Source organism: Helicoverpa zea, chromosome 20, assembly GCF_022581195.2.
Source record: "Helicoverpa zea isolate HzStark_Cry1AcR chromosome 20, ilHelZeax1.1, whole genome shotgun sequence".
Classification (NCBI taxonomy): Eukaryota; Metazoa; Arthropoda; class Insecta; order Lepidoptera; family Noctuidae; genus Helicoverpa; species Helicoverpa zea.
Window position 1 is genome coordinate 11,198,375 of NC_061471.1, and position 23,915 is coordinate 11,222,289.

The 23,915-nt window shown below is 35.9% G+C and overlaps 1 protein-coding gene across 1 annotated transcript in view; it reads right to left on the reverse strand.

Moving 5' to 3' along the window:
• Window positions 1-13,444, reverse strand: part of LOC124640334 (neural cell adhesion molecule 2-like) — a 138,049-nt gene extending 124,605 nt beyond the window's left edge. Inside the window, exon 1 of the mRNA XM_047178048.1 lies at window positions 13,342-13,444. Coding sequence (XP_047034004.1) covers window positions 13,342-13,444 — 103 coding nt within the window. The remainder of the gene's footprint in view (window positions 1-13,341) is intronic.
• Between the last annotated feature and the right edge of the window lie 10,471 nt (window positions 13,445-23,915).

Genomic DNA, 23,915 nt, shown 5'->3' on the forward strand with positions numbered 1-23,915 from the left:
TAATTTTTTTTGAAGTTTGCATATAACCTTTCATAAATATTCTAGTGTTTTACGTGTAGCAATTCTGAAATAATTACAAAATATAATTGAACGAAATCCCCACAGAGCGAGCTTATCAAAAATGTCGCGAATTTTTGTTCACAGACTCTGTATAACTTTCGAATGCAATCTAAAATATTATGACATAAAAGCTGGACTTCAAAAGCAAGCAAAAGTTCCAAAAAATTTTACGGTGAATATTTTTTTCGCAATTACAAAATAATCTGGTTGGTTCTATCTGATACAATCTTCAAAACTAAATAAAGTTTGGCATCTAAATTATACTTTAAAATAATGGCCAATAAGCCTACTGCTAGCAAACAGTATCAAATAAAACTAGATATATAGGGCATCTGTGAAATTATAGATGTATCACACACCTTCACAATGACGAAATAGAAACATCAAACCTCAACTTTCATCAATTAGGTCCATTCCCACTCAAACTGGAAGTGCCAACCATTGTGTACACAAGCCATTAAATATATTTTTTCTCCCCATTACGCCCTATCACACATTGAGATCTAATATATAGCCGCACAGGTCCCGACGACGGTAGTTTACGATCCCACTCGATACAGATAGTACGATGCTACTGTTCCGATACACCATACTTGTGTGCGGTGAGGTTGATACCATCGGTCTCCAACTCACCTGATTTATACGGCTTAACCGCTCTCTATGACCTGTGGATGTTATTAGCTACCTACATGAACCTAGTTTCTATGTAGATGACTTGTTTTTGCAGACGGTTCAAGTTACGGAAACAAATGAACTGTGTTAGTGAAGCTTGTAAAATAGGGAATGAATGATATCAACCCTTAAATTAATAAATTACTTCGCAAGTAATTGGCTGCGACAGTTATTATCTAAAGTTAAGTTAAATGACATAAATCCAAAGTCACAAATCTCCAAACTTGAACAGTGTATAATGTTAGTGGGATTACGATAGGTTAGCGGTTTCTGATCCTGTGCCGTCGTGAATTCACAAAAAAGCCAGCGGCTTATTGCGACGAAACTATAATATTTATTGGAATTATATACAGATAACGGTTGGAAAAGGTTAAATAAAGAAAATCTTTTTGGAAGGTAGAACATCATTTTGTTTAAGATAACTGTAGATCAAATATAAGTCACATTTAAGCCGCTTTATTAACTTTATAAACATACTTTTTGATCTAGATAATCTTGGTAGCATTCTTTACATGAGCATCCAATAGATAGTTTGAAAAACAGCAAAGTCAAAAGCATGGAAGATTAAGGCGGAAAAAGTTGCACTAATAAAATCTTAAGGTAAAAAATGTAATACATTGCAAATCGATTGGCCAATAACCTGGCAAGACTTCGAGAGAGCGTATAAACTGGACCTCTAGCCACTCCCCTGAATTCGATGGCGCAACTGGCATGCGTCCAGTATTGCAATGTAGACCACTCGAGGAATGCTTATCTGTCCCAACCTACGTGAAATATATCACGGCTTTGTCCAAACTAATGTTTTAAGCTTAGCGCGGTAAACAGCCTTATGTAAGAAACTCCTAATCTCTACTGAAAACTCCTGAAATAATGTCATTAGGCAGCAAGTTAGGTACGCTTGAAGATTCGCTATACATGTCAAAGAGAAAAGTATTGACTCATGCTCAAATAACGTTAAGTAAACTTACACAACTTGAAGAAAAACTTGATATTTGCTTCGATAAACTAAGGAGGAGCTCGAAAATTCAAATTCTTAAGTAAGTTAAAAACACTCCGGTACTTTTTGGACCTTTATTTATTCCAATCAGTCATTTTCAAGGTTCATTTGGAAGACGGACTCCTAAAGATTTAGATAGCGCTGATAGAATGTTCGGATCTACATTCATCTAGTTTTTTTCTGACATTTTCTTTCTTGTGTAGCGTCTTTTAAATTTAGTTTTCTTATGGTTATTCTATTGTCTTGCGTTCATCTCTGAGAAGATTAAAGCGTTAGTCGTTTATTTGATAAACTATAAAAGCAGCTTATAGTTTCGGCATGAACAAAGTCAAAAGGATGAAGCAGAATTTCAACCATTACTATAACTATGAAGGTTTCCTCCTTTTCATTTGAAGCAGCTATCGTACTCATCAATTTCAAGTACAGAAGTAGATACTTCCATTTTATGTTTTTTACGAAAACGTGTTTCTTGATCCGTGTTATCTACTCTTGATTGTCCAGTGATACGTCTAGTAAGAACTACTTTCCTGGATTTTATGGCACTAATCGTAATAAACTACCACCACTAATAAAAAGTCACGACTACGTTGATGGGCTCATCAAACTAATTTTATCGAAAAATTTCTAGCCAACGTAGGCGGCCTATCTACTTTTGTAAGTCTTCAAAATTAAGGAAGTAATATCTAAAATTCCTCTCGTCAACAGATATTTTCTTAAAATTTCCTTTGAGCTGTGACATTTAAAAAACACGCACGTTTATCCAAGGTCACATAACAACCAGTAAATAACGCCAGCTTGCGATTGTTTACCCGGCGGTCCGTTTGAAGGGAATATCGTCGGAATTCCTTGTCGTCGCATCCATCCCCGGGATGTTCACGCACGTGCAGCCAAATGATCTCACTCCCGAATTCCCACCGGGACTGCGACACGATTTAAACAGGCTCCGGATTCGTTCCTAAAGAATTGTTTCCGTACCGAGCTGGGAATTAAACGTATCTTTAAGTCACCGTAAAACTCTGCGATAAGATTCCGAGCACTTTCGAGCAATGAGTCGCCGGCCAGCTTTGCGACAGTATTTTTAGTCCATTTTAGGCTAAACTGGAAATATATTACCGTCATTAGCTCTGCAGAAGTATTTTGGGGCTAGCTCGTATTTTTATCGCTTAAGCCTCTGTTTTGAACACAAAGCGAGCCTGCGGAGCCGGGCTTGTATGTCTCTTTTCATACTTTTTTATTAGGTTTACGGGGGTTTGGAGGTCTAGTCCGATCCGTAGTAAAGCGATTATTGCTGATTTATGGGGCTGGCAGGCTCGTTTTATTGTGGTACGTCGCTGACTCGCGGAGACTACGGCTTATAGCTCCTGCAGTAGTTATCTCGCCCGGTTATGGGGAATATTAGGGTCTGTTTGGAGAAACTTCACGCGGAAAATAGAAGAAGAAAAAATCCGAATCGGTGGCAGCGCGTTATAACAAACCCAGGGTTTTTGCGAACTTATGCATTAAACATGAAATAATATGTTTCGAATCACAATGTATATTATTTTATTTTTGTTATCTATATAAAATAGATACATGTTTACATTCGTCTGCATACCTACTCTAAATGGAACCAAAAACATTGTATTTGTAGTTATAAGTACCCGGATATCAGGTCAAACACCCGGTAACAAGATAATACAGCTTCCTGGTAATGATCCTCCGAGAGTTTTGCATTCAAACGTAAATACGTCATCTTTGCTTTGTTTCACGGTAAACTTCGTAGTTAATAATCCAGGCTATATTTAGTTCCTTAGATTTATGGTGAAAATAGGTATTTTGAATTCGGACACAAAATTGTTAGGAAATATTTACTACTCGTGTTTTTTTTTTCAGGAAACTATCTTCCTTGTTTTTAGTTGATAAAATAATTCACATTTAAAAATCTTTGAAGCTCGCATATAACATCAATATGTATCTGCTGTAAGTCTAATAAATATTTATTGAAAGCACTCGCCACTTTCCTCTCGATATTTTCCTTCCCCTGTTATAAAAGTCTACACTTCTAATTAGCAGCTTTGAAAACGAGGAAAAAGGAACATAAAAGCGCTTGAATGTATCGCTGTAATACCCCGCAGTATATTCGAGCAGAAGTATTAACATTAGTATTCCTCCCGCTCGCGAAATCCATACATCTAGAACCTTCCTTTACCCCACTTTAAATGCTTATTCCAGTCATTATTAATTCTCCAATACTTACTGAGTTTTATTTCAACAAACACCCATGACGGGGTTTAAACTGATTAACCCCTTTTAACTCTCGATCACGTGATACAGTGTCAGCCTTCGCATGTGTGCAAACAACTTTGAATCCTATCTTCAGTAGTTTAAAGACCAGAATCGCGTGAGCCCAATAAATAAATCACTTAAATAGTTAAGGTGACCATTCATCAATGTGGATTGAAAATAGGCTTTAGTTTCATCCAATTAACTAAACTAATGATTGTTGTTGATTCCAAAAGGATTACGTATATCGACTTATCTTCATGTTAATAATTGATCTGGCCGCTGAAAGGTACAACTTAATTGTTTATGTGAAGGCTCGCTAATCTCAATTATAACCCTACTGAAACAAATCTGTGGGTTTTTGGAAATTGCCTCCGATTGAATCACGATTTCCTTAATTATTTTAATTGTCATATACTCAAACTACTTTACCCTACTCTCAACTGTACTGAACTGTTTTTATACCTGATCACTGAAAACACGTAATCGTACCGTTACAGTGGCTTCCCTCTGCGCACCGTACCGTGGCTACCGTGTGATACACCTTAAGGTCTCAACATACGTAACGGGAAATACGCCGGACGGGACTGAGACGTGATGAGCATGCTTCATAGCTGGACTTTCTTATCCTCTTCGTTTCCGAGTTTCATGTAAACCTCAACAAAAATAATGGGTGCATCTACGAGTAAGGTAGGTACTAATATTATGAAGAACATTTTTTTAACTTGTTGTTTAACTCATAAAATACTGATGGTCTTACTACAAAAACTTTAACCCCTGTTTTACACTTGTCTAATAAAAATTTGGCTGCAAAATGAACCGTATGTCAACGTCATAATTTGACATTTTTTTAGACAAGGCATAAACTGACGTTTAAAAGTTTTTGTGGTAAGACGGTATATGTTGTATGTATGATTTTTAGTTTTGAAATAATAGTTCACTGTTTAAGAAGCAACACTATCCCCGCGTGATATAAAGTATATTTTATAAGGGAGTGAGAAGTACAGGTACGTAGGTTAAAACTTGGGAAACAGTAGTATAATGTAAGTATATAATACTGACGTGTGATGTGTATCTGTCTATTCTTTGCTAACATAGCCCTCAACAGGTGAAGTGCAATATTAATGCATTTCTAATTGAGAGCTGATGGTTCTGAGGCGCAAATAATAAAACATGTCTACTTGATTTCAAGTTCAACTTTTTCCCCTCGCGAGTACTTCTTTCAATTATTCAATTTAACATCCTTCCGTATTCTTAGCAACCATGGTAACAAATCGTTTCGCTCGTGAATTGAAGCCACGTTACATACATATAGGCCTACAGAGTTTAGGGACACAAATAATATTGTTGAACTAACCGGCAACCATATAACCTGACCTGATTGATGAACCACAGCACCGCAGTATTGTGCTAATGGTAGTGGGTTCGATCCGGAAATTCAGTAAATGCTTTAATGGCATAGATATTATAGGTTAGCTATACAAGGTGTAGTTTACATACCTATATGTAGCTCTGTTTGGATATTAGTGATTTTGAACGATTACCTAGCTTTTCATTTGAATTTCGTGGGTGCTTTTTTAGCGTCAATGACAGTAAAACAATACCACAAAATATTAATCATATCACTGTAATGATTTATTACGATTAAATTATTATTGCAATAATTTATTACTGAAAGCAAACATAAATTATGACTCTTTCATAGGTTTCATTTAATGAAATAAATTGAAAGTCCGTTTCATTTGGTTCCGTACAGAATTTAATACAATCTTTTATGTTTTTGTGTCCAAAATGATACCATCTATAATGTAAATATATTATTATCTTCGTGAAAAAGTCATCAAACCAATTTTATTTATGACAAAAATCTCTAACACGTTCCCTACCCTCTGTTACATCGTTATAAACGCATATAATCAAATTAATTAACATAATAGCTCCGTAATTAAAGTCTAGATAGGCTAACTCGAGAGCTGTATCGATTAAGGCTCTCGTTACCGAAATAATGTGGCCGAGAAGTCGACTAATCGCCGAATAAAAATCGATTCGTTGAAACGATACGAAAATCTTGGCATGGTTGTAACCAGCTCTTATGCATAGTTCATTGGGTAAATATCCTGAATTTCATATGTTAGGCACTGAATATAATCGACTATTATTTGGGTGAGGTGTTGTGTGTAGGAAATCTAAATATGGAGTTAGTTTGAATGGAAATGGAGGTAAATGGTGTTGATAACGTTAAAATTATTATATCCCTTTACATAATATTTTTAATTTGTTTTCAGCTTCTCAACATAAGACGTATTAGTGTCAGCTGATGATCAAAAGTTTTTATATAAGGACGAGTATCGTTGACAATTATAAATGCATACCTCAGTGGTTTGTGAAGGTTTTTCAGATTGACCTCAAACGTTCACGTCTTGTTAGATTCGTTATATAGTGTGTGTCTTTGCAGTCACTATTCTTATGAATTTGCTTTAAATGTTCAACTTAACAAATGTAGGTAATTAAAGGAAATATGAAAACAATGTTTAAAACTTTTTCTTCTTTCTTTTTCAAGATTTAGATAACCATTTCCATATCAAACTAATGATTTTTCTTTATATTCATACATTCTATAACTTCAGTTTAATAAGGGTAAGAAAAAAAGGCATAATCAAATCTGCCGGTCAATGAACTCAATCTTCAGTAAGCTCGAACAACCAATCAGAATTTATTATTATTGAACAGACTTTTTTTAGATTAAATTACTCGTATACAAGGTGTTGATTTGCATTTGTGCCATAGTTCAGGAGGAGGACATACAATACGTAAATAATCGATTGGAATTACAGTAGATGGGAAATAACTAATATGCACTGCTTTTTTATCATTGTAATGTCGTGGTATTTCCGAAGTAATTTAATTTTATGAATGAAATTTATGAGTGATCGTTGCGTATGCCTTGTGTTTGCGTTTGCGTGAGGGTGCAGCACGGTTTTAACGCCAGTAACACACGCGCCAAGTTTAAATAAGGCTAGATGACATTTACGGAATTCCGAAAAAAATTAAAGAAAAAAAACTACGTACCAATTTTTTTATTGATTTGGGTCGAGAATCACTAGCATAATTACCTCCTTGAATATGGCACGGATGCAAATCAACAGCTTGTATATGGTAAGTTTATTCATCAGTACTGGTTTTGATCATTTGGAAACCCCCAGTTACCGATGAGAAATTATTTTTAAAAATATAACGTGATTTATGAGTTCGTTTCCCTGTCTAGACAGCCACTGAATGCTTCATATTGGTAGTCTTTAATCAAGTATGTACCCTTATACCAAATTGATACATTATCTCCCCATATAGAGCAGATGGATGCAGATTATCATCATAAGAATCTAGGCCCAGCACAACTTCTTCCATACTCCAGATCCAACGTTACTTCATTTTGTAACGTGCTTTCTTTGCAAATAGCAATGTTGAGGTATGGCAATAGATATACCTTCTGCATAACCAGTCAGAAAAATAAGTGAAGCCTTGATTCTCGGGGTCAAAGGTCATCTCCATTGTATTTCACATCTTAATACGTGTTGCCCTTTCTAGCTAGTCAATAACCTATGGAACAAAGAACGCTTTCACATTACACATCTTAAAATAAACTAATCGATATTACTTACTTCGATTAATTGACGACTTGATTTTTAATTCTACCTAAGGCCCTATATCAAGTTCTATGGTACATTCACATAGCTAATCAATAATTTCGGAAGCTTTTAAAATCACGCATTTTTCATGGAGCAAAGAAAACTTTAGTTGGGTACTCGTTGTTTCTTAGTTGATATATGCATGCTCATATATTATATATTAATATATGCATATATTAATATATTATATATTTACCCATAGAACGTGACAGATAGATAGTAGACAGATAGTATTAATATATTATATATTAATATATGCATATATATATATAATATATAATATATGAGCCTTCGACAGAGTCAATAATGACATCTTGCTTTTAAAACTTAGTGCCATTGGCTTCTGTCCTAATCTACTCCGACTTCTAGCCGACTATCTCCGGGACCGTCAGCAATTTGTAAGGCTTAGTGTCTACGATTCTCACCCCTACCATACGCGTTCCGGTGTAAGTCAAGGATCAATACTTGGGCCTCTTCTCTTCCTACTCATGGTCAATGACTTACCATCTATCCCAAAATTCGCAGAAAATCTCCTTTACGCGGACGATCTTAAGCTTTACGGTGCGGTTGACTCTCTTTCGGATTGTGAAGCCATGCAAAGAGATATAAATGCCATACAAGAGTGGGCGGTCCAGAATAAAATGGAATTCAATTTGTCCAAATGTTGTGTAGTGACTTTTGGTCGAATGCGACATCCAATTTATTTTGAATATACATTAAACTGTACTAAGATTGTAAGATCGAATAACATGAAAGACTTGGGTGTCACATTTGACCAGAAGCTTACTTTTCACGACCATATTTCAACGGTTGCCAAGGAATCCTTTAAAAGGTTAGGGTTTGTACTCCGCATTGCCCGTGAATTCAACGATAAACACGTGATAAAGCTTCTGTACAGTGCACTAGTACGAACTAAATTAGAACCCAGTTCTTCTGTATGGAATCCGCATGAAGCCAAATATGCTCTTCTTTTAGAAAAAGTGCAAAAAGCATTTTTGCGGTTTCTCTACAGAAGAACATTCGGATACTATCCTTACCTTTACCCTACCAAGTTCCTTTTGGGATATTTGGGGTATAACATGTTGGCGGTAAGGCGGGAGTGTGACCAGATAGGAACTATGCTCAAAATTTGTAAAGGTTTGACAGATGCACCTGATATCCTTAATGAGCTGATTCGACTATACACGCCGAATAATTATCTCCGCAGCAGAAGGCATCGTCTGTTAGACGTGCCTCCGTGTCGAACCGCAGCCCGCGCTACGGCTCCCGTACCGCGCGTGTTGAATACGATCAACAAACTCGTTGAAGCCAACCCGGACTGCGATATATTCGAAGATAATTTTGTCCATATAATGGGCGTATGCCAAAAGTTTTGTGAAAACAATTCCTAATTTTTTTATTTGTTAATTTTTATGTGTTTTTTTTTTATATATTATTTTACACTTTAGTTGTATTTAACTGTATTTTTAAGCTTTTATTTTAAATTTAATTTTAAGTTTACGATTTATGTAATTGGCTGTTAAAGCCGTGTAAGTCGAATAAATAAATAAATAAAAAATATGTAAAAGATTCTGCCTCCTGCTTTGGTAGTTAAAATTTGTCTATCTGTCACGTTCTATGGGTAAACTGCTGAACTGATTAAAGTTCACACAAGGAAGCAGTTTGACCTTTGCAAAAAGACATATGATACTTTATATCCGGAAACATAAAGTCGATACCTAGTTCCCGCAGGACGCGTATAAAACCGCAAGAAAACATAAAATATAGACTATAAAATATAGCATACATATTTACGAATATTTACTATGTATTAAATCTCGCGTCTTTGTATCGCGTGAAACACAGAGTTTGAGATACATTGCGGACACGTTCGGGCGCTATGCACCGATGCATTTGTACGTATCCAAGAATTTTCACCTCAAATGTCTGCAGGAAATATATGTTATCGGGTTTAAAATCGTGGCTTATGAAATTTTATGAAAAGTCACGGAAAGAAGTGAAGAAATATTATTCCTTTAAATTTTTAATTTTTATTAAATGCTGCAATCCCACTCCGCACAATAGCAGTATTAATTATTATAATTAATCTTTAAACAAAAACATTATTTCTATAGCCAGGTGGTAATTCCTGAAATCAATCAATATTGTGACTATTAAAACGCCTCAAAACTTGGAACTACGAGCCGAAAGAATGACGTTCGAACTTACATTGTAGTCTTAAAATACCTGAACCGATACCCAACTTCTTGCAACCAAAGTGCAGCTATTTCACAGTACATCGTCAGATAAGGTATGCCACAGGAAACGATTTGTGGTCGCAGATAAAATTCAGATAATAATATATGCACTCGCTTTCAGTTTGCCTGAAACCCCAGTGCGAAGCTAGCTTGCTATGTAAATACATATAAGCTTTCTACTCAGAGCGGTTCCAGTAAGGAGATTGTTAATCTTGACCTATATTTACAAAAGTTTATGCAAACTGTGTATGCTATACTGCGTTTATATTATTGTATTTTATTGGATTCTCTGTTTGGGGTAGGCAAACATGTTCGACTTTTCTTTGGCAATTTTGAGTGTGTTTTATGGCTTACGCCTGACGTAAAAAGTGTCGAACAGGACCAACACTTCCTGATAAGCGCGCTAAAGCGAACCAACAAACTCCTCAACATTATAATTTTCAACTGCAGTACAAGGAACTGTGTGTGCAAATTTTCAAAACCAATCGGACGTAGCTTATAAAATGCTACAACGTAGTAAGTAGTAGCGCTACGGAAAACGCGTAGCACTTTGCTACGCCGCTCGTAGCAGCAACTATATATATTATATGTGTGTTTAAAATACATATCTACAGTGATTGATACACCCACAGACATAGCGGCTTCGTGATTGGCTGGTTTAGAACAGGTGCCGATACCATCGCAACACGTTCAGGCGTAAGATTGTATCAACATTCATCAAATTAATATTACTAATACCAAAGTGGTCTAGTACGTGTCTGTCTGTACGTGTTCACTTTCCATAACGTTAAAGTTCCTTCAGAAAATTAACATCAAACACCTTTTTATTTTGACACAAATGTTTTTTCTACAATAATTATAATGACCCAGTAACCCACTCAACAGTAGAAAAAAAAACAAAACAAAAATTCTCTCCAGCTCTAATTTTAATTTAACATTTTTTGAAGATTAATTAAAGAAAATAAAAGGTGAAATACGAAAAAGTCACAAAACGAAGGTTCGTTCATTACCCGTGGGAGTAGGAGCAGGTAATACCACTCACGCCAATATATCATACTAGAGTAGCTAACACCGAATTAATGTATCATTGCTAAGAGCCTCTCCAGTTAAATTTGCTTGAGCTGCTTAATTAAGTACGTAACATATTGCGAGAATAACGTATTTCTCACTAATTGTGTTATTTAATATTTTAAGGCGTGACGTACAGTTTCCAAGTTGGTAAATAAATCATATTTTTCTCAGTAAATATCGTCGGAATATACCTATATGCTAAAAACGAATGTAGAGGCGTCATTGAACTATGTATTTATTTCAACAGAAAAGTCAATCTTACTTGAACCTTAACTTTTAAGACGAAAAAAAGTAATACATAGTTCATCATCGGCTAACACAAATATACTACACTAGCTGCTTCCCGCGGTTTCAATAGCGTCCCGTAGAAACTACTTTCCAACCGGGATAAGCTTCCCAACAGTGGAATATTTTTCCAAATCGGGTCTGAAGTTTCAGAGTCTTTGAGGCACAACTGTATAATACAGAGTACTAACTACCGTACGCGTTATATCGCGTTTTGAAGTGGACCCTTCAAAAGTCCGGAATAAAAACTATCCCATGTTCTTTCTCAAGGTCAACTCTATCTCTATACCAAATTTTATTAAAATTTGTTCAGTGGTTTAGACGTGAAAGCTTACAGACAGACAGAGTTCCTATCGCATTTATAATATTAGTAGGGATGGTTTTTGTTTGTTTCTTTGTATTTTATACATAGATATTATTAGTTAAGTAGACCAACGTCTGAAATATCTCGGTCCTTAGCTTTCCTCATCCAACTTCCTACATCTATTCCCGGATCGATACTCCATCTTGATGGAGAGCATCCCACACACTTGTCTGGCTGACAGATGTGACCAACCCACTGCTTTCGCCTTAACTCTATGAGCCTTTAACTTATCGCTTTCCTTCCAATCTTTAAGAGGTAATATTATAGATGTGGAAGTCAGTTTGTTTTGTCACTAGCTTACGCCTGCGGTTGCACCCACGTGTCTAAGGAACTACTTCCTGTCCATGGATATAAAGTAGCCTGTTTATAATTCTGTTTTAATATTCAATCGAGTAGTTTTAGCGTGAAAGGGTCTCAAACATACTGGCATACATACAAATATACATTTTAACAATCGTTCATATTTATCATATTAGTAGGGTGGAGTATATAATTAAACTAACTAGGTACAATAATTATCTTGAAAATCTCATAAAAACACGATCCTTTGACCTCGTTCCTACTTTAAATAAAGTGCATGCAATGACTTCGGCGCCAAAAAACATACGGAATCCACTTTAATCCTGACTGCCTTGAAATTCTGTACCGAATTCATATAGGAATTCCTGTTTCACACACAGAATATTCAACTGCTCACCAAATTTATATTTCATGGTAAAATCTGGATATACGAGAACGAACACCATTTTAAAACTGTAGTCAGAAACCATAAAGCCGGTTAGCAGATTTCATGAAATTGATATAAATAAATTCAAACGTAACGATGGGAATCCATATCGAGACTACGAGTAGGTAGCTTCATTCGTTTCAATTTGTACGAATTTTATTTAATTAAACCTTCGCAATAACCGTCCAATAAATACTGTAAATGAATCATATTATATGAAAAATTATCAATCGTAAGGGCTTTTGTGTATTGAATATTCCGTGTTTACAGGTTTTTGTAAAGGCTTTCAGATTAATCAAATATATTGGTTTTACCAGATAAGTACTTCAGTTAATTCTGTCACATTAAAATGATGACATACACACACACGCACATATACTTACAAAACTTTTGTTACTGACCATATTATTAGTTTATTAATAGTCTTATTTAAGCAATTATGTGTTTAGAACTGGCTAATAAGCTTACACTAAATTCTATTGTCTCACATATCATTTTATATCAAATTACACCAAACAATTTCCGTGTATTGAAACGTAATTTTCAGCAAACGAATAATAATTTATATCAGTCATTTAACAATCAAAACATAATGAAATTAAATGACTTTCAACAGTTGTAGTTGTAAGGTAAGAACAATAATAACAAACATAGAATCTAACTGAGCTAGTGCACCTGAAAGCGCTAATTAAGAGCTTAACAAGTACTAATTAGCGCCTCGCTATCACAACAACACAATATTACTCGCCATACCTATTGTACAGCGAATTAGATTCCTCTTGAAAATCATAAATGAAGGAGACGAAATAAAATTGTTCTTTTGTAAAATAAATTACATACCTACATACAAATATAATAATTGTGGATGTCAAAGCTTATGATTATTTTTTCAGCAATTTTTATTATATTATTTAGAAAAAAATCATAAACTTCGGCGATTATATACAGCTTTGTTTGTGCTGTGGTTAAAATACACTTACTTGGCTTGTCCAGGTCACTGATAAACTCCTCAGTCTCCACGTAGCCATGGATCCTGTCTGCCAACACCATGAGTACCAGCCACAACACTCCACACACTGACATACTAACACAACTCGATCCCATCGTCACTATACCAACACTAAACAAAAACTTATTTAATTCCCAGCAACATTTTCTTCTCAAGTCTGCTTTAATTTAAATTCAAATAAAGTACAGCGTTTAATCCATGGAAAACTTGTTGATCTTCTTTTTAATTAAAACTCACTTTTCTCTTCAAATAAAAATGTGGTAATAACTTTTATGTTAATTTGTTGGATTTAGCATTAGTTATAAGTTAAATTGAAGACACGACACGTGTTGTACGACAGTAAACAAATCGCGCTTTGACAGCGAGCTCGCAACGCGTGGAGCAGCGTGCGTGCGTCTCAGCGCCGCGGGCAACACTGATCGAAAACCGATAGGGCAGCGGGAACAATCGCGGCAAAAAATATTTTCATTCCAATTTTGAAAACTGTATACAATTCTAAGTTGACCATGCCAATTTGAAATTCGAACAAGAAAATGGCGGGTAATCGGTCAGCCTGCCAGTGATCTACGAAGAAGGTTGAACGTTTCAAAAAGCCGACGCGAGCCATTTTCAACCCTTTGTACCTACATTGAATAAAGTAGCTATGTGTATTTTCATTGAATATTTTTAAAGCGCTCTGATCGCGTTTGGTAATTATAATAAAATGTGATTATAAGCTATAAATTAACAAATACCTACGCAGCCACATAAATATTGGTTTTATGGTAATACAATTCGAGAGTAACCATAGCGGACAATAAAGTGTTGAAAGTTTTAGGAATATAATAAAACACTTGGGTCGTAGTTTCGTTAAAATTGGGTCACAAATATCTGAGGTTAGCTGTCGGCAGCAAAACGTCTTTATAAGTTTGTGAGTTGGAAGATTTTAGTTTAGTACCTGAGTCGGCAAGTGGGGGTAGATATATAGCGCGGTATTAACATATCATTACAGTGGCGTTGTTTTGGTTACGTACTTTGTTTTGTTACTGAGAATATATTGTGGGAGCTTAAGGTGTGTTTCCACGAATTACACGGATTGGTTAAATCAAAATTGTGTAGAACTGAGCTCCGATGATTTTTTTCGTAAACAATTTTACAGTTATAAATATATTGCCTCGCGGTTTCAACAATAGTTTATTATTTTAAGAAAAAATGCTACAAAAACGCTAGGTTTTTCATAGAAAGAGTTTTGCAAACACAATAAACAAATAAATCCGCGCTATTGTAACACAGTCGTCGGCTGTCTATCACGGCCTTACGATTGTCTTGTAGGGGCACATTCTGAGAATAAAGCCATATAAACACATAATAATATTAACGTTAGTCTCTGTTTCAAGTGCGTGGGTTTTTGTGGTTTTTTTTTTATTTGTCCCACTTTTCTTGGAACCTATTTTTCCATACTGTCGGTTTTCCGCGGTTTCGCCTGAACCTTAAGCACCGTAATTTCCTTATCTCAAAACTCCTTAATATTTTTTGTGTCATTGGATTCGGTCTTTTTATACTGGAAGAGGATTGATAGATAAACGGACAGAGTTACCACCGGAATTATAATATGAGTGAAAATCTTGATAACAAATATTTAAGACACTGTTGTCATGCTATGAATACAATAGTTAGGCATGTGTATCACCGATAATTGTTTTGTTTTCCAAAATAATCAATCAATCCCACTTTCAGTATCCTCAAGCAATAATTGTGTTGTTAAGCAGTAAATATTATATGTTAAAAAAAACATACGTTTAACAGGTATGTTTTCTTAAACACGTGACGAGCGCTTTTTTGAACTTTTTTGTATTAAAATCATAAATGTTTCAATCTAAATAAACTCATTATAGCACCCTGTCTATCTAAATAGTACTTGGAGCTAACTTACAAGGATATCAGTTGTTTTACGTCAGACTTGTGCCCGAATCGTCACTCCGCTGCGGGGGAGGGCTGTATGCGAGTTTCTTACTTTTATTCATAAAATATCACGCTTCATTTAGGGAAAGGATACAGCAGCTTTCCTACAAATATTTATAAGACTTATGTATTGGTGTATTGTGCTTTCAAAAACTGATCTATACTAACATACAACAAAGGAAACATTTTTTTGTTTTGACCGAATTGAAAAAATCATTCACTGCTATACTTATCCGGCTACGAGCAGAAGTTCCGGTGAAACCGCGGAAAACGGCTACTTTCTTATAAAAGCTAACATATCGTACCTATTACTGTTAATTAGTTGAGAAATTCCCTCAATTACTTAAAACATCGCCCTGAAAACATTAGGCCAGACCAGATAGAAAAATAACCCAATGAAGAAAAAAATCTAACAGCGTTAAACCTACTAGAAAATTCCATCCATCTACCCTTCTGCCCTTTTTCTAGTTCATCTAGTAAGTTTTTAGCCGTGTCAGTACTTATTCCCAAGAGTCATATCCTTTTACAAGATTCATTCATCTACTCCCTAACACCCAGACATATAAGAAATTGATGGAGATTTACCTAAAATATGTACAAAGCTTTAATTACGTTGCTAAGTGCTAATTAAACAGTTATCCATCATAATTTTAGCTAGAATCTAGTAATTCATTATGAAAGAGGTGCCTATTATGAAACAAATGGTGTCACTTGGATCGATTTTTGTGAAAAATGTCTTGAACGAAGAAGATATACTAAAATTAATGATGAATTAGGTCTGGTAAAAGATATATACTTAGATAAAACTTTTAACAAGATGAACAAAAAAAAATTGTACAACATAAAAAAAAACGTGGTGGAATCCCGCCGTTACACAAAAAACTACACATTCTACGTAATTTTTGGTATTGAATTTTACTGTCATAAAAATCGGATACATAAATCCCAAAATAGGATACTATACATAACAAAAGTAACAAGAAAGATATCTAGGCTTGCTCCCTTGGGCGCGGAGTCCCGAAAAGTCACCGCACACGTCCTGACGTGACGCGTGACAGACAGTCAGACACGTCACGCCGTCAACACCGGTGCAATTGGTTCCGTAAGCTATTTACTGTGTTACTGAGAATTTTGTGTCAAGTATGGTAAGTGAAAGAATTTGTCCTGTAAAATATTACTGTGAAGCTGAAAAGAGTATATGATAACGTGTTAATCTCGGGCATTACTTGATTACGACCAGGAATATCAAATTCAAAATTATTTACTTACGTTTGTACATAATACATATCTAATTAACTTAAGTAAATAACATTACGGCGCCAGCGGGCGCCTGTATAGAATTGAAACTGTACCACAGGCGTTATGGTCACTTACTTTCAGTTACTATTATGCTATGATTCATCCTTAATATGTACCTAATGCATTAAGGACTAAATTTTTATCCGTGTGCACAAAGTAGTTCTGTTGAGAAGCGAGCAAAGCGAGACAACAGCTACCTACTTTATCTATAAATAGGAGAATTGTGGTTCTTTTAAAAGTGGTTTCTTGTCACCAAAAATACCATTTAAAATTGTAATGCAACTATTCAATTAAATAAAAAAATCATGAACAACAATAAATTAATTTTGCCAATCTATTTAACGTCTGTTTTATTGAAATTATAGAGAACTCAAGCAACTCCACAGTTATAAGTTTGCGAACATTTTTGTTGTTTACAGAATTACTTCTGTTTGTCTGCTTACTTTTTGATTATTGTTGTTCAAACAAATTTTAATTATTAAGTATTTATTATATTATTGTTCCTAGTTAGAAAGAAAAACCTCGTTTTTCCTTACCTTGGGGATCGTGAATAGGAGGGGAAGTTTCATGATTAAAAGCAGGCTTAGAAAATTTTAAAAATAGTGAACTAATTCAATGGGTTATAATGGTGACGTGGGAACCATGGGATTGCATCGAGCCATGTGACGTCATGACGCGAGGAATTCCTACACCGTTGGTGTATGATGCTACACATTGTGGTACAAAGCAAAGCCAAGTGCACACTCAACAAGGCTTTGCGTGCCTACTCAGCTTTATAAGAGGATTTTTTTTTTCGAGTTCATGTTATCGGTAGGATACTGACGGACATCAAACGTGAGGTACGAGAGCAATGCGTGGGTTAAACTGCAGTAAGTCTAGTTACGGTCAATAACCACAAACGCCAAAGGGTTTTCCTTTTGAAATTCCCGAATTCGTAGCAAAGTCAAACAGAACGTTTTAGTAACGTATTTTGCTATCCTTCGCAGTAGTGTTAGTTCAGAAATGTTGCTCTAGCTAGTGGAACTGCTATTATGAATGCGTTTAAAGAAATAAAATTACATTGTATGCATTAGGACATGACCCAGAATTAAACTTACAACATGTAGCTTCCTCAAGCATATCATTAATAATTTTGTTGAAAAAAATGGGTGATTTATACAATATTCAACCACAACACAAAAACGCAATAAATAAGGAACAAATCCTCAAATGAATCACTCACAAAAATATCGTTTGTTTTTTTGCATATCGTACCTCTTGCGAATATTCACTCCATTTCGAGACTTGTCAATTTTTTAAACTCTCAGTGACAGCTGTCAACTGCGGCAGCGAACATATTTTACCGGAACATGTGTTTAAAAAAACATCGATAAACAGGGGAAACATGATTTATAATGCTGCCTTCATACCCATAATTAAACATTATAAAGGTACATTAACTTCACACATTTAAGCATGGGAAGTCTGACGTAAGTTTGAAACATTCGAGAACTTTCGGAATTTGAATACCAATTCTACGTAGGTATCTATTTTTGGCATCACAGTTCAAAATATGGAGAAGATACCTACGTAATAGACTTTTAAACGTTTATGAAAGAAATGCTTAGACCTACAATAAACAGTAACAATATAATAATCAGCCTTTTAGTATCCTACTGCCTGGGCACGGGTCTCCCAAGAAATGAGTGTTAATCAACACGCCTGTCAATGTGAGTTAGTAATTTCGGACCTCATAATCCAGGTTTCCTCTAGATGTTTTCCTTCACAATATAAAATCATCAAAATTACTAACCAAGAAGCGTACGACAAATAAATCCCCAGCCCCTGATTACTCGAAGCCCATCCAACAGCCATCTTTCAATAATGAAATTTTATTTAAGTACATCTAAACACGACTCATTCGCTACCGAGCCGCTCCGAGGATCAATTGAATTGGGCACAAAAGAAAAACACAATTGTGTACTGAAAAATCACGAAGGGATCCGCGGGCCAGGATAATAGCGTTAAATAAATAATTTGAGAGCGTCTCAACTTAATTTCGCAGCCCTGTTATGTATTATATGGGGGAGAGGCCCCGTCAACAGCGGGGGCTTACGAAAATAGAAAACCCAAAGATAAAATTAAGACGCTCAATTTGTTATTAATAACTAGCTTCTGCCCGCGACTTCGTACGCGGATCCTGTCCCTTATGCCAGCGACTACGGGGTCAGCAAAATCAAAGATCTGAACCGTCTGATATTGAATTTTAAGGGCCCGTTGACTTGAAAACAACGGAATACGGATAAACATTAGAAACGTTCCATATATTTAATTAAATTGGACTAAACAAAACGCTGAGAACTGAACCGCAATAGGCGTGATCATAGGGATAAAAGTAGTGATTCTAATAAGTCTGCATTTAAGTTATGTGGCAAAAATGTTACACGTATTATTACGTAAAAAAACATTAAATAGATGACAAAGTCGTGGTGACTTAGTGGAAGTCGTGGTGGTTTAGTGGGTAGAGAACCAATCTCTCAAGTATGAGCGTGCGTCTTTGATTCCAGGTCTGGCAAGTGCCTGCCAATGCAACTTTTCTAAGTTCGTATGTACTTTCTACGTATATTTTGGATACCAATAACCGTTATTTGGAGGGGATGTTAAACTGTAGGTTCCGGCTGTCATTGAACATTCTTGGCAGTCGTTATGGGTAGTCAGAAGCCAGTAAGTCTTACCAAGGTATGTTGGGTTGAGCGGGTAACCAGGTTGTGGAGGTCAGATAGGCAGTCGCTCCTTGTAAAACACTGGTACTCAGTTGCATCGTGACTGGAAGTCGACCATAACATAATTGGGACAAAGGCTCTTGAGATAATAACGACAATAATAATGAGATATAGGCACCGCAGGACATCTGAGGCTGATGACGGGGAGTAGCAACCCCGCGGGGCTATACTATATGCTGAGTTCTCCAGGGAGAGTATCCCCCATCTCCGGCCGGTCGGAGTGAACCATGACGGGGGTAGGTCTCACGCCTCTGGCTTGGCTTGGCCGTCCAGAGTGGAGTCGCTAGAGCAGGATTAGTAGCCCTGCTCGGAGGGTAGGTGCCTCATGGTAAGCACAGGGAGCGCGTAATCTGTGTTTAAAGTCCGCCGAGGTATCCTCACGCTTCAGGTTCCCGGGGGCCCAGTAAGTGAGGTGGCGAGTCTCCACCTGCCATTTTTACATGTACCATTGACATCCACTAACATCCCATCACAAATAGCCCAAGTAGTTTCCCTCAATAGTTAGCAATAGTTTAGCACAGAACCGGGGATTGTCTTTTTTTTAACGACGTCCACCGGTGAATGTCCTTGGGTTCATTTCTATAGTGTATAAAGGGATAATCGACGGTATTGTGTCACCATTTCATTAAAGTTGTCTCAAAAGGGCTTCAGCGTGTTGGCTTCGGCCCCACGTTTGCCTCCCAAAAATTCGGAACTCTGTAGTCCCGAGGTCTGGAAGAGACATACAAAATAATAATGAGATATAACGCAACAAAGTCGGAGAGTGAGGGCTCGTGACGCCACGTCTAAGTATGTAAAATTTGTACTAAGCAGTGACTTAACGAAGCGTTGTTGTATCTTCGTTATTATTTGTTTGTGAGAGAGAGAGAAAAGAAAAATACGTGTCCATTATTTTAGGATAGGATTCACCATACCTATTTCATAACATTCATTTCTATACATTTCAAGTGTAGTATTGCTCTTGAAGTTTCATATCAGGTGTTCCAGATCTTCGATGTTTATACATCAATAGAGAGTGCTTATCAGATTGAACCACTTTTGCTAAAACGTCATATCTTCATATGCTATAGTCTAGCTGGACTCCTGGAGTTCCACATCAGGTGTTTTACACCTTCAATTTGTATAAGTCAACAGAGAGTGCTTATCAGATTGAACAACTTTTGCTAAAACGTCATACCTCTATATGCTATAGTCTAGCTGGGCACCTGGAGTTCCACATCAGGTGTTTTAGATCTTCAATTTGTATAAGTCAATAGAAAGTGCTTATCAAATTGAACAACTTTTGCTAAAACGCCATACCTGTATATGGTACAGAGAAGCTGGGCTCTTGGGGTTCCACATCAGGTGTTCCAGATCTTCAAATTTATTATCTCAACTAAAAATGCTCATCACATGAAACAATTTTTGCCATGGCACCATTTTTATATCTCTTATAGTTTTGTTGGTCTGTTGGAGTTCTGCATCAGGTCTTCAAGTTTCGAAGATATATTATAGCCTATATGTTGACCAGGCTTAATACTGATACAACAAAGAAAAAATCATTGAAATCCGTTCAGTAGTTCCGAAGATTAGCGTGTACAAACAAACAGACATACAGACATACAGACATACAGACATACAGACAAACAGACAGAATTTTTTTTTTGGATTTGTGCTCCATTACTGTTTCTAAACCCCACCCAATTATTATTTTTTAAATATATTCAATGTACAGACACAGTTTTTTTACAGATTTATTATATGTATAGATATGAAATTATGCCTAATTTCAACGAAACTGAGCTCTACCACATTGAAGCATACTTACAGATATGTATCTTCAAGTCCCAGGTAAATATGTAATCCATTTTCGGAATTAATTCTTCAACCACCAAAAACTTTTTTGTTATTTTTTTTCGAATTTCCAAATAGTTAATATTATAATTTCCAAATATTTAATTTTCCAAATAGTACAGTCTAGTACGTAAGTTACATTACGCAGATAATGCGGACTTTCAAAACCTTTAATAACAATTCGAGAGGCACTTCGCACATTCGATTTCCTGAGAGTACTACAGCTTGTGCACTGTACCCTGAGTTATCCTAAAACGCATTGCACACATATACACAGATTACGTGTTTCTGCATCGTGCTTCCATTGGTTGGCTTTCCATTTGGTTATTAAAGTGTGAAAAGTCTCTAACCCAAATCTATCCTTTTATATGCAAATATTATAGAGCTGAAGAGTTTGTTTGTTTGCTTGAACGCGCTAATCTCAATAAGTACTGGTCCGATTTGAAAAAATCTGTGTTGGCCCATTTATCGAGGAAGGCTATAGGCTACTTTTTATCTGCATTCGTGCAGAGGTTCCCACGGGATGCGGGTAAAACCGCTGGCAGAAGCTAAGTCTTAACTGTACATTTCACGGCAAATAACTTCATAATATAGAAATTAGTCATTGGAATCGTTACGCATCTGTTCGTGCAGATATTGTCAAGAAATAATGCTTGTCCGGCTGCTGGTGGTTTCACAACAAAGTAAGTTAGAAAATATATTATTATAAACTTACTAACTTCATAATTGCAAAATTATTTGGTGTGAATTGTAACATCAGCAATCCTTTTAAATGACGTTTAGTGGGGCGATGAAAATAACCGTTACAAACTCGATCTTAGTGGCCACTGATTGAAAGAAAGGAAACTTGAAAGCCCTTACCATGATTATTTTTTTTTCTACACTACCGCTTGATACCGTATACATAGCTGTCTTTGTTCGTGTACCAACATTTTTTTCCAACTAAAACCCGCAATCTACATGAAATAAGAAGAGATTTTCTTCGTACATATTTTTATCGATTACTTGTTTTGGTAGCGGCGCATGGTAACATATGAAAGGTTTGAGTTATGGGAACAGCAGAGTTGATGGCTACTGAGCAGAGCAACAATGATGTTACGAGATTAAAATTCCGCACAAGATGGATCGAATTTGATAAGATCCTTTGCAAACAGCGTTTCCCTTTTACCATGTTTATTAGGGCTTAGACAGAATCGGCGCCATCACGCCTCCGTCGAATATTATGATAACCGTAATGTCTGAAATAAGCTTTGAGCTCTTATGTGTCTGTCAAATTGCTTTTACTTTCCATTTAGATGCCTTTTGAGACATATTGAAGGAAGATGTATAAACGAAGATTTATCACACACAATAAAATATTTTTAGAAAGAAAAACGTACAACCTTTAATTCAATCATAAAAATTAAGCATACATGATATTTGGTGGCATGAGTGAGACAATATCCAGAATTAGGTTTTCTTAAAGCAAAAATTAACATTAAAATTATTAGTTTGAAATCTAGCCAAGTTTACAGGTCTGTATAATCTAGAATACAGAGAAACAGCACATTAGGCAGAAATTAAAATGGCCTAGCCTTATCCTGCGGAGTGCCAGAAGCCTTAAGTGGGACTTAGGCATTATTTTCATTGTTATTGTCATATAGTACTAGTACATCTCCACTAAGTTTCGTTAGATAAGAAAAGACGTAATTTTCGTTTGTAATTAAATAAATAGAAATAGCTGGTGTTTGTTTTTAAAACTAATCTATTGTTTCAGTGTAATTATTCTTAATACATTTTCAATTCGTTTCATAAAATAACCTTATTCATTATCATCATCTGGCCTGCCTTTTCCCTACTATGTCGACTCCAACGGGTATTTAATTGGTTGTCGCTGAATATCAATGAGCAAAACTTGAATAAACTGTCGTGTGGGGCAATCTTAAACCAATGCTCTCTTTACACATTAGAGGAAAGGTCTTAATCCGTTTTCAAACAAATATGTATGACTTCTGGTATTGCGGGTGTTCTGTGCATAGACGGTAATTGTTGACTATATGGCGATCTGCCAGTTTTTTACCAAGGGCATCAAAGTAAAAATAAATCGAGTAAGCTGTTTTTTGAAATAACTGATATGAAATGGCAATCTGTCATGCAATTAATATCGGAAACACGTTACGATGTAAAACAGCCGTTCAGCCGTACATGAGTGTGTTACTACAATAAAATTTGCTTCGTTAACAATAATTTGCCGCCAGCTACGTTACTAGTAATTTGTCAGGCAAAACGTGTGTTTTTATATATTTTATCACGTTTTATGAATTTACACCTATTAAGACGGCTGGATGCGAGAAGCCGAAAATCGATCTCTGTGGCGTGCACTTGGAGGCCTATGTCCAGCAGTGGACTGCGATAGGCCGATGATGTGAAGATTTTGCGAAGTAGGTACTTGTTTGACAACTGTACCAGATCCTTGTGCCTATTAATTATATTTTGGAGGATCATCAGAGCTGTCAAACTTGTAGATTTTTGTCGCTCGGAATGTGTCGCACGTAAAAAAACCAGAGTGTACAAACAAACAATAAGTTGTAGCAACAATACAATTCTAACTACAAGTTTTATGAATTTTAATAAAATTTGCTGGCTGACACATGACTGCTTGATGATTGATTTAAATACTTTGGTAAAAGTTGGTCACCACAATACATTTATAATTTTAAAACAAGTACCA